The sequence below is a fragment of the Eriocheir sinensis genome, chromosome 12 (genome assembly GCF_024679095.1).
Source record: "Eriocheir sinensis breed Jianghai 21 chromosome 12, ASM2467909v1, whole genome shotgun sequence".
In the NCBI taxonomy this organism is placed as follows: Eukaryota; Metazoa; Arthropoda; class Malacostraca; order Decapoda; family Varunidae; genus Eriocheir; species Eriocheir sinensis.
In genome coordinates this window covers 18,589,189-18,601,339 of record NC_066520.1, presented here as the reverse complement: position 1 = coordinate 18,601,339, position 12,151 = coordinate 18,589,189, and the positions used below count along the sequence as shown (strand labels likewise).

At 42.4% G+C, this 12,151-nt stretch overlaps 1 protein-coding gene across 4 annotated transcripts in view; it reads right to left on the bottom strand.

The window, feature by feature from the left end:
- Positions 1 to 12,151, bottom strand: part of LOC126997542 (bromodomain-containing protein 4-like) — a 64,623-nt gene that overhangs the window by 24,295 nt on the left and 28,177 nt on the right. For all 4 annotated transcript variants that reach the window (XM_050858698.1, XM_050858700.1, XM_050858697.1 and 1 more), the window contains exon 6: positions 7,091 to 7,231. In XM_050858698.1, the coding sequence (XP_050714655.1) occupies positions 7,091 to 7,231 (141 nt within the window). The remainder of the gene's footprint in view (positions 1 to 7,090; positions 7,232 to 12,151) is intronic.

Below are 12,151 nucleotides of genomic sequence, written 5' to 3'. Positions count from 1 at the left end.
TCCCTTCTCTGTATCTTCTTTCTCCTCGTTACCTTTCTTCTCTCCCTTCTCTTCTTTCTCTTCTTCATTTTCCTTCTACTTCTCTTTATCTTGCTTCTCCTTCGTATTTTCCTTTTCCTCCTTGCATTCCTTTCTCTTCCTTCTTCTTCTCTGCCTCCTTCTCCTCAGCTTCCTTCTACTCTTCTTTCTCTTTCTTATTCCTCCTCCTCCTCCTTCAACTTCAGACCTACTGCCACCAATACCACCACCAAGGCATAACATCTTTCTTTCTCTCTCACAGGCAATGCATAAGCCTCTCGTACATATCGAAGTGCATTCTTTTGAAACCTAGGCGGAATATAACCGAGCATACCCATCTAAACAACACGTCTAACTCTCCCACCTTCCATAACCAACACCACGACAACTATCACCATGCACACCATAACCTCCTTCTGTCGGACAATGATAGGGTTCCTGTACACAGCAAAGCGCAGTCTTTCGGAAACTGGGACGAACAACATCAAAGGACACGAGAGGAGAGTTATCGTAAATCCGTAACCAAGCCTTAGTATAGCCTAGCAAGACGTCCCTTAGGAATTATTGAGTGTTGTCGGGTTCCGGGGCAGACTGGAGAGCTATTTTAACACACAGGGTCGATTTTCCTTTAAGAAGAGTAGGGTAAAGAGAGGAAGTGGGTGAGAGGAAGGAGGTGAAGTGTAGGGAAGGAGGGTAGAATGGAGGAAGGTAATATGTAGGGGAGGAAATGGAGGGATTGAATGGGTAAGAGGAGGCAAAGGGAGAGAATAGGTAAGTGGGAGAAGGGAAAGCGTAGGAAAGGGAGGGAAGAAGGGAGTGGGTGAGAGGAAGCAGGTAAACGGTAGACGAGTAAGGTAAAGGGAGGGACTGATAGGTAAGAGGAAGCGTTTAAAGTGTAGGGTAAGCAGAGGGTAAAGGGAGGATAAAGGGAGCGTAAAAGAAAGGTTAAGGGAGTGTAAAAGTAGAGTTCAGATAAAAGGGAGAATTAAGGGAGGATAAAGGGAGCGTATAGCGAGGATAAAGGGAGCTTATAGCGAGGATAAAGGGAGCATAAGAGAAAAGTAAAGGGAGTGTAAAGGTAGAGTTAGATAAAAGGGAGAATAAAGGGAGGATTAAGGGAGGATGAAGGGAGCGTATAGCGAGGATAAAGAGCGAAAGAGAAAGGTTAAGGGAGTGTAAAGGTAGAGTTAAAATAAAAGGGAGGATAAAGGGAGGATTAAGGGAGGAAAAGGGGCGCTGAAGGACGGAATGTATGTTTCAAGAAGGGTCAGGTTAGGTTACGTAGGAAGGGAGTTTGAAGGGAGGGTAAAGGAAGGGTCCAGAGAAGCAAAAGGGCACTGACGGAAGGCATGAATGTTTAAAGAAGGGTCAGGTTGGGTTACGTAAGAAGGGAGTTTAAAGGAAGGGCCCAGAGAAGCAAAGGGGCGCCAGCAAAAGGCATGCATGTTTAAAGAAGGGTCAGGTTGGGTTATGTAGGGCATCTAGATTTGGGTTGTTGTGGTTGATGGCTGGTCGATATGGCATGACGGGACGGAGTGAGGAAAACAGAATGAGTGAATGAAAAGCCCGAAGGTGATTGATTGATGAAATGAATATAGGATCATGGTACCGGAACTCGAAGATGAAGGAATCGAACACCCTCTAAAAAAAAAGCAATACAAACAGAATAAAAAGAAAGATAGCTATAATAGTAGAAGAAAGCATGAGTGAATGAAAAGCCCGAAGGAGATTGATTGATGAATTGAATATAGGATCATGGCGCCGGAACTCGAAGATAAAGGAATCGAACACCCTCTAAAAAAAAAAAAATCAATACAAACAGAATAAAGAGAGATAGCAATAATAGTAGAAGAAATCATGAGTGAGTGAAAAGCCCGAAGGTGATTGATTGGTGAATTGAATACAGGATCATGACGCCGGAACTTGAAAATAAAGGAATCGAACACCCTCTAAAAATAGCAATACAAACAGAATAATAGAAGAAAGCATGAGTGAATGAAAACCCCGAAGGTGACTGATTGGTGAATTGAATATAGGATCATGACGCCGGAACTCGAAGATAAAGGAATCGAACACCCTCTAAAATAAAAGCAATACAACGGAATAAAAAAAAGAAAGATAGCAAAAATAGTAGAAAACAAAAGTGAAAAGCCCGAAGGTACTTGATTGATTGAATATAGGATCATGGCGCCATAATTCGAAGATAAAGGAGTCGAACACCTCTGAAAAAAAAATACAAATGGATCTAAAAATAGCAAAAATAGCAAAAATAGTGGAAAACATAATTAGTAAAAAACTCAAACCTACTTGATTGATTGAATACAGGATCATGGCGCCGAGGATAAAGCATTTCGATCCCCCTCTAAAGAAAAAGGCTAGAAACGGAGTAAAAAAGGAAGAAAGCAAAAAATAGCTGGACAGAACAATACAAAACAATGGAAACGGAAATAAAATGAAATACTCAACATAAAAGTGAGGATTATAAGGTGAATGAGTAAAAAGATCGAAAGAAAAAAACAAAAACAAAAAAAGGGCAAAAAAAATCGAATGCTCAGTAAAGTAAAACAAACTTGATAAAACTTGAAATTAAGCAAAAATTAAAACCTTAAAAGGAAAAACAGAGTAAGAAAATAACTAGAACTCAACAAATTAAAAGAAACTCCATAAAACTTTAAATTAATAAAAAAAAAATAAAAAAAAACTTAAGATAAAAAAAGAACTAAAAAAGAAACAAAATAAAATGCAAGGAGGTGAATCATTGAAAACATGAGAGGCAAGAGGAGGAGGAGGAGGAGGAGGAGGAGGAGGAGGACGTTTCTGGTATGTTGTAAAATGGGAGGGAAGGGAGGGAGAGAGGGAGAGAGAGAGAGAGAGAAATGTCCTGTCACAACTCACAAGTCACCTGAGAGAATGCATTACGATCGCCTTGAATACTTGAACAATGAACTCAGAAGACACGATAAAACATTTTCCTTGAAGCTCCAGTCAGTTGCTGAAGTATGGAGAGACGAGACTGACGAGGGAGACTTATGTTTTGAATGCAGAGAAGGAAGAAGGGAGAAGGTGAACTCTTACAAATCTCTATCTCTCTCTAAAATCGGTATTCTCCAACGCTTCCGCCTCTCGCGATAAGGGAGGGTAGAAGTCGCGTAAAGGGAGAATTAAGGGAGCGTAAAGGGAGAATTAAGGGAGCGTAAAAGGAGAGCAGAAAGAAGCAAAGGGGCTCCAACAGATGGAATGCACGTTTAATTAAGGAAGGGTCTTGTTGGATTATGTAGGAAGGGAGGGAGGGTAAAGGAAGGGCAGAGGGAAGGAAACGGGCGCCGACAGTTGGTATGCATGATTAAGGAAGGGTCTGGTTGAGTTATGTAGGGGAGTTTAAAGGAAGAGTAAAGGGAGGGCAAAGGGAAGCAAAGGGTCGCCGACAGGAGGTATGCATGTTCCAGAGGCCGAAAAGCAGACGACTCGAGTTCTTACGAGTTTCGGTTACGTTCAGTTTACAGCTTTCTCAAACCACCACCAGGATCATAGAACTACCCACGGCAATGCCCATCACAGCTCCCACGAAAGCCTTGGCAGATGTGCGTGTGCTTGGGTAAGGAAAGGGTCGAGAAACATCTGGGTGGGTGACAAACCAGGTCCTGCGCTATTTATTTTTTTAGTTTTGCTTCACTCTAGTCCACTCGCCCTCTTGCTCCTTCTCTCTCATCGATTTCACTTTCATTTTCTCTTTCTCGGCGTCTCAGGTGTTTGGGGGGCTGCTCTTCGGCCTCTCTACCTGTTTCGTCTCTTAGATTAATAATAAGAAAATAGGAATAAGAATACGGCACTAAGGTCCATCTCGTTACATTCTTCCAAGCCCCAGTCAATCTATTTCAAGACTCTTTCGCAGAAGTTGTCGGGGTTTACACTGGTGGTTTCCTGAGCCTGGCGGTATAGTTCTGGAAGGCTTCTACGCCGTGAACGGAAAAACTCATGACGACCCAACGTAACTCCTCTCTGGCATTGAAAAACGTTCGTAACAAAAGCCACAAACGTTTGATAATACGAGTGTGAGATTGAGGACAAGAAAGAAATGCCTTATATCATGGTTTGTGTAGACTGAAGAGGAGCATCGCCTGAACAGACCTAATGACCCGACGTAGCTCCTCTAAGGCCTTAAAAACGTTCGTAACATAAGCCACAAACGTTTGATAATACGAATGTGAGATTGAGGATGAGAAAGAAGTGCTATATATCATGGTTTGTGTAGACTGAAGAGAAGCATTGCCTGAACAGACCTAATGATCCGACGTAGCTCCTCTAATACCTAAAAACGTTCGAAACATAAGCCACAAACGTTTCGTAATACGAGTAGGAGACTGAGGACAAGAAAGAAGTGCTTTATCTCATAATTTGTGCAGACTGAAGAGGAGCATCGCCTGAACAGACCTAATGACCCGACGTTGCTCCTCTAAGGCCTTAAAACACGTTCTTAATATAAGCCACAAACGTTTGGTAATACGAGTGAAATAGAGGACAAGAAAGAAGTGCCTAAGATCAAGGGTTCGTGCAGAGGAACATCGCGTGGACAGACCTAATGAAGAATCCACGTTGTACATTCATAGAAAGCCTCACGTTATGCCCCAGAGAGAGCAATCATTCCCCTTCTTGTCCTGTGAGTCATCGAAGTGGATTGCCTGTGTTCGATAGCGCCAAATATCGTTATCCGAACTTACGAAAAAAACAGAAGTGGGGATAATTTCGGTACGTTACGCTATATTATGTAGTGTGTTGTTATTGTTATAGAGGACACACACACACACACACACACACACACACACACACACACACACACGAAATAAATGGAGTACGTGGAAAGGTTACGTAACAGAACAGACCGAGAACTCGATTTAGGATGAAAGGAAGGAAGGAGGAAGAAGAGAGAGACACAGAGGAAGAGGAGGAGGAAGGAGGGAGGTAAAGTTCAGGGATGCATGAATGACTGAGAAGCAAATACGGAGACGAAAGGGCATCCGGCTGCCGCTTGAAAATATAATGCTGTCTGACCTACATTTGGAGATGCGTCGTGAGCTTCTCAGAATACACAGACACGCCCACGATTCAGAGAAAGAGAGGAAAAAAAAAAAAAAACCTAAGGCTATCGTATTCATTTCTGGAACTGGAAATGCCGCGTGATTCAAGAAGAGTATCACGTGACCACAGCATCTTCTCTCCCTATCTGTTTGTCTATCTGTTCCTCATTCTGGCTGTCTGTCTTTTTATGTGTCCCTCTGTTTGTCTCTGTCTGTCACTGTTCGTCTTTCTATCGCTGTCTCTGCCTGTCTGTCTGTGTGGTCTGACTATCTATTTCTCTCTTTCTCTGTTGCATAATATCGTTAAATTTTCAAACCTTATATCCATCTGTCTTTTCCCACCCTCAATAATTAACACGTTTTCCAGATTAGTATTTAATGCTCATAAAATTCGTCCATCTCCGTCTGTGTATGTTCTCTTGGCCTAGAAAGTACATCCACCTTCTCTTCCTCCTCCTCTTCTTCCTTCTTATCTTCACCTCCTCCTCCTCCTCCTCTTCCTCTTCTTCTTTCTTATCTTCACCTCCTCCTCCTCCTCTTCACCCTTGTCTCTTTTCTTCCTCATCGTATATCCTCCTTCTTCTCCCCTTTCTTCTTCTTCTCTTCACCCTCGCCCTCCGACTCCTTCCCCTCTTCCTTCTTCTCAACCTTACCTCATTCTCATCGCCTGTCCTTCACCTTCTTCTATTCACCCTTCATCTTCATCTTCTTCCTCCTCCTCCTTCTTCTCCTCACTGTCGCCTCTTCCTCACCGCGGCCTCAACCTCCCGAAGATCAATAATAACCTTCCACAACTTATATATATCTCAGGACGCATTGAGAGACGGAGAATGGCTCGATACTGTAGGAGGGGCAGAGAGTACGCACGTGATCCTTTCATTTGGTCTTCTTTTGTATTGGTTTCTGATGTAGGGGTGTTGGTGTGTTTTTGTCTTTGATTTTGTTTGTGTGTGTGTGTTTGTTTGGCTGGGATGTAAACTTGTTCTCTCTCCCTTGCTTTCTCTCTTTCTGTCTCTCTATCTGTCTGTCTGTCTGTGTTGATCTGGTTTGTTTAGTCTTTCCGTCTATGCGTTTCTTTGTTTGTGTTTGTGTGTGTTTGTTTTGGTTGAGCTGTACACTGTTTCTCTCTCCTCTTCTGTCTCTCTGTCTCTTTCTTTTCTGTCTATCTGTTAATCTCTGTTTTGTCTTTCTTTCTGTCCATGTTAATTTTCTTTCTGTCTCTGTCTGTGTCTCTCGTTTGCCTGGGTTGTCGATTCTCTCTCTCTCTCTCTCTCTCTCTCTCTCTCTCTCTCTCTCTCTCTCTTTGTTCAGCACTTCAGCTGGTTCGTGGCTGGTCTTGCCCTTCCTTCGTGTGGGTGTTGTTGTTGTTGTCGCTGTGTCTCCCACTGGCTCGGTCGGTGGTGCTGGGTGCCGTTGATGAGGCGTTCGGCCCTCCTCTGCACCTTGTCTAGCGTTGAGGTGGCAGCGCTCCATCCAGGTGAGCGGTGCATACTCCATCACTGGACGGACTTGTGCCTTATAGAGGTGTTCAGGCCTCAGTATCGAGGAGGTTCTTCATGCGGCGCAGGAGGTTCACCTTCTGGGAGGCTTTGACGGTCAAACCGCAGCTGGGAGTCCACCTCCACGCCCAGGATGTCGACGCTGGAATCAGAGGGATGGTGTCAATCAATGTTCTGGCGAGTTCAAGGACGAGACAAACGTATATGTAAGGTATACTATCCTCTCTCTCTCTCTCTCTCTCTCTCTCTCTCTCTCTCTCTCTCTCTCTCTCTCTCTCACACATATTTACTCACTTTTTCTCACTTTTTCTCACTAATTCCCATTTTTTCACACTAATTCCCACTTTTTCACACTAATTCCCATTTTTTCACACTAATTCCCACTTTTTCTCACTTTCTCACTATTCTTACTCACACTTTTTCACACTCAGTCACTCTCACATCCCTCCTTCCCTACCTCCCTCCCTCACACTCACACTCACTCTCTCCCTCACTTACCTTGCCCAGTAGCTCGTCTTTCATCTTCTTCAGCCGCTCCTCCTCCTCCTTTTCCTCCATCAGCACCTCGACGGCCGCCTCTCGCAGGGTTCTCGCCACCAGGGCCGCTACCGCCATCGCGCCCGACTCTTCATCGTAAAGCTGTCGAGGACACACTGAAGTAGGTACAAGCTCATCCTCCCCTTAAATATGTGCAGTCTGACCCAGCACGATCCTTAGCACGGGGATATCTTAGGTTAATTAGTTCTTTTACAGGTTAATTGTCTTTCTTACAGGTTAATTAGGTTTCTTACAGGTTACAGGTGTAGGTGGGTGCAGTTAGATATCGCAAGCTCGTTATCTCTTAACTTAACTTGATAAAGAAAAAACTTAGAGGAGTAATAAAACAGGTATCGAGAAATGTTTAAATGAGGGGTATAAAATGGGGTGGAGATCGGGGAATGGGTGTTTGTGTGAGTGCGTGCATTAGTATAATCTCGCTGACTATTTTATTTTCATCAATAATATGAATCAATAATAAATAAACAAATAAATAAATAAATAAACAAATAAATATAAGTGGTCCGAATTTCTTGATAAGCACACTTTGCACAGTCGTTAGGAAAGAAGAAAACTATGAACAAAATGTGAGTTTATTAAAAAGAAAAAAGAAAAAAGAAAAGGAAAGAAAAGTAAATCCATTCGATCATGCAGTATACAAAAAACAAATAGAACAACAACAGAATAATAAACGCAAGGAAGTCACTGGTATCGACTAAGTTAGTTTCCTCGTATCCAATTCCAGTAATACATTTCCTCGGCGTGCTAAACTGCACAAGAACTCCACACCATTCCTGCTATTACACCTATCCTGTTCCTTAGTGTCCTTTACGTTTTAATGTCCCACCTGAGGCATGGTGAATATACTTATCTTAATGAAATTCGAGGTGTCAGTGAGTTTTTGAATATACGTTTTAGCTTAATCAAATTCGTGGTGTAAGTAATTCCTTCAACTCCTTTACCTTGTCAACTAGATCATCACTGACTCTTATACATCATTCACGGCCTGTTTATTCCCAAAGATTCGTCCAAAGATAAAAGTTATATATGGTCCAAAGCTAAAAGTTCTATATGGTAAGTAAATCACCAGTTATTAGAGGGCCATCATAAAACTACATGTCACGTGTTATATTGTTCTCCCAAGATCCATCCGACGCTGAATTGAGTTTTATAAGCCAAGCAATTCCACAGTTTTGTATTAATAGAACATCACTGTGGTCTGAATCTTGCTTCCAGTCATCGATTACCACTTTTTTTTAATCAAGAGTCAGGTAGTTTTTTTCTTCTTAAGTTCCGCTAATTCCAGTCATCGATTAGCGCTAACTTTTTACTTGACACAAAACACGTGCTACTTTTTTCCTGACCCATCACTAAAGAAAACTATTTGCTAAGTAATGCCTCAGTTTTCTATAGATATAACGTCACTGTGGTCTAAATCCTTATTCCAGTCATCGATTAGCACTAACTTTTTACTCGTCACAAAGCACGTGCTAATTTTTTTTCCTGATTCATCACTAAAGAAAACTGTTTGCTAAGTAATGCCTCAGTTTCGTATAGATATAACGTCACTATGGTCTAAAACCTCTAAATCCTTATTCCAGTCATCGATTAGCACTAACTTTTTACTCGTCACAAAACACGTGTTACTTTTTTCCTGACCCATCACTAAAGAAAACTATTTGCTAAGTAATGCCTCAGTTTTCTATAGATATAACGTCACTATGGTCTGAAATCTGCTTCCAGTCATCGATTAGCGCTAACTCTCCACGTCACAAAGGCTCAGTTCGCCGAAGCCCTCTCTTCCTCGTAACAACTCGCATCGAAATTGGTTTAAACCCACAAACAGACGAGGCGCTGCATAGATTAACAATACCCTGACTCATTCTTCCCCAGCGTCACCAAGGCCAGACTAGACCACCCCTCCTTCCCTCCATTCCTTCCTTCCTTCCGTCCTGCAGCAACGCCTCGACTCTCGTGTCTGCAAGAAGTGATTTACCAACACTCCCATTATCCGTCCTCCTCTGTACAGCCCTATTACACGCCTCCACCACCTCCACCACCACCGCCATGCATATCCCCGGTAGCACACCTCCCCTTACCGGCAACCCTCGCTCGATACTCGGGCCAAGAGAGAGCTACGTGACAGGTAAGATCCGAAGTCACGGCAGTTTGTTGGGGAGCCTCGCCTTTATTGCCTGGTAATTAGAGGATGACACACCTGGGAGGCCTCAAGGTGGGGTGTAATTAAGGGAAATGGACGCCAGGTGTGATGTGTGGAGAGGGAGGTCCGTGCTTGTCAGTCCATCGTGCGGGGACAGGCAGACACACAGACAGACGGACAGGTAGACAGCGGGACAGGGAAAGGGAAAGTGCCGGTATACCTTAGACACTGGTTTGAATACTTGATCAGGTCTAATACGAGTTTTTTTAGGCATTCTTTTTTTTTTTTTACGGTAACAAGTACAGACCAAGGGCTAAACAAGGTGAGAAGTGAGCCTCGCAATCCGCTGCTTCTATACCGAAAACACACACAAAATAGAAGATTCCATGGACGAAAGGTCTCATTTCTTTTCAATCCCTCTTTAAAAGGAGGAGGAGGAGAAGGAGGAGGAGGAGGAGAAGGAGGAGGAGGAGGAGGAAGGGTTAAGGTCATTATATAGACTTACGTATACATATCTATTTAACATCACTTACGTCCATGTCATAAGTGGCACGGCGAGGGCTTATTAATTATTAGGAAAGGCTGTGTTTTCGCTAGCGTAGATCCATTATAGCGAAGAAGTGGAGGAGGAACATCTGGCGTGGCGATATAATGATACGTTGAATTTATGGCAGCGACCTACTACTCCTATTTCTCTCCTGTGCACGTATTCCTTTATAATTTTACTTCTTGATACACATACAGACATACACACACTCATTTATACACTCCTCTCATTCATCTACTCTACTCATCCATATATACTCATTATTAATCTACTCTACCTTACTCATCTTCCTACTTCTTCATCTGGACTAACTCTTCAGTGATCAACTCTTTTCCTTCTATCTATTCTTTGTTTTCGACTTTTCATTTTTTCATCCTTTCATCTTTTAATCTTCACTCCATCTTCGTTTTATCTCACACTACTTGAAACAAACAAACTCGATCTCAAGACCCTTCCCTTTATTATTATTATTTGAGACGAGACAGGTAAAGGGGGGAATTCTACCCTTCTGTCCCTCCCGTTCTATAATTTTCTATGTTCTCTCGTCCTCTTTCTCCCTCTCTCATCGTTTTCACTCTCACTTTCTCTTTCTCGGCGTCTCAGATGTTTGGGGATTGCTATACAGGGGACTTATAGTGTCCGCATCTCCCCCTCTTTACCTGTTTCTTCTCCAATAATAATAACAAAGGGAGACTCTTGAGATCGAGTTTGTTTGTTTCAAGGAGTGTGGGATGAAATGAAGATGAAACGAGGATGAAATTAAAAGATGAAATGATGAAAATAAATGAAGAGTAGATAAGCAAAGTAGATAGAGGAAGTAGAGTAGATAATTGAAGAGTTAGACTAGATGAAGAAGTAAGTCGATGAGTTTGACGAGTTTGTTTGTTTCAAGGAGTGTGGGAAGAAATGAAGATGAACCGAGGATGAAATTAAAGGATGAAAACGAATAATGAGTAAACAAAGTAGATAGAAGTAGAGTAGATGACTGAGGAGTTGGAGTTGATGAAGGAGTAAAGTAGATGAATAAGTTAGAGTTGACGAAGTGGATGAATAAAGAATAAATGAGCAAAAGGCGTGTATAAATGAGTGTGTGTATATCTGTATGCGTAAGTGGGTCAAGGACTGTATGAATGTATTAAGGTATGTATGGAAGAATGTATGGAAGAATGTATGCAAGAGAGAACACAAGGACGTAGTTACACATTCATGATCATGCTTTATAATTACATGCAGGAGTTAATGTTTAGAGGACTATCAACATGCGCGTGATTGAGTGACGAAACGAGAGAGAGAGAGAGAGAGAGAGAGAGAGAGAGAGAGAGAGAGAGAGAGAGAGAGAGAGAGAGAGAGAGAGAGAGAGAGAGAGAGAGAGAGAGAGATAGAGAGAGAGAGAGAGAGAGAGAGAGAGAGAGAGAGAGAGAGAGAGAGAGAGAGAGAGAGAGAGAGAGAGAGAGAGAGAGAGAGAGAGAGAGAGAGAGAGAGAGAGAGAGAGAGAGAGAGAGAGAGAGAGAGAGAGAGAGAGAGAGAGAGAGAGAGAGAGAGAGAGAGAGAGAGAGAGAGAGAGAGAGAGAGAGAGAGAGAGAGAGAGAGAGAGAGAGAGAGAGAGAGAGAGAGAGAGAGAGAGAGAGAGAGAGAGAGAGAGAGAGAGAGAGAGAGAGAGAGAGAGAGAGAGAGAGAGAGAGAGAGAGAGAGAGAGAGAGAGAGAGAGAGAGAGAGAGAGAGAGAGAGAAAAAAAAAAAGGACTCACGTGATCTGACACTATCGAGGGTCTAAGTTTTTTTTTTTTTTTTTTTTTTTCAATTTTAGAATGCAGAAAATATGTCGTTGTGGGCTTTCAAAGTAAATGGTTCTTCTTGTTCTTTTGAAGTTAGAAAAAGAAAGTTAGAAAAGAAAGATGAGAGAGAGAGAGAGAAGAGAGAGAGAGAGAGAGAGAGAGAGAGAGAGAGAGAGAGAGAGAGAGAGAGAGAGAGAGAGAGAGAGAGAGAGAGAGATAGAGAGAGAGAGAGAGAGAGAGAGAGAGAGAGAGAGAGAGAAGAGCGAGAACGGAGGAAAAGACAAAAAAGAGAAAAAGGAGAAAAAAGAAAAATGAAGGAGAAAGGAAAAAAGAAAAAGACAGCAAACAACCATAGCAGAAATAACGTAAAAAAACAAAAAAAATAGCATACATATGAACTCCAACACCCACTCCAATCTACTCCCTTACACACACACAAAACTTACAACGGAATTATTAACCTCCAAAATTCCTCGTAACATGTGTAATGAGCTTGACTGAGCGTGGAATGTAAGGGCGGAGAGGCAGGCAGTGTATGTA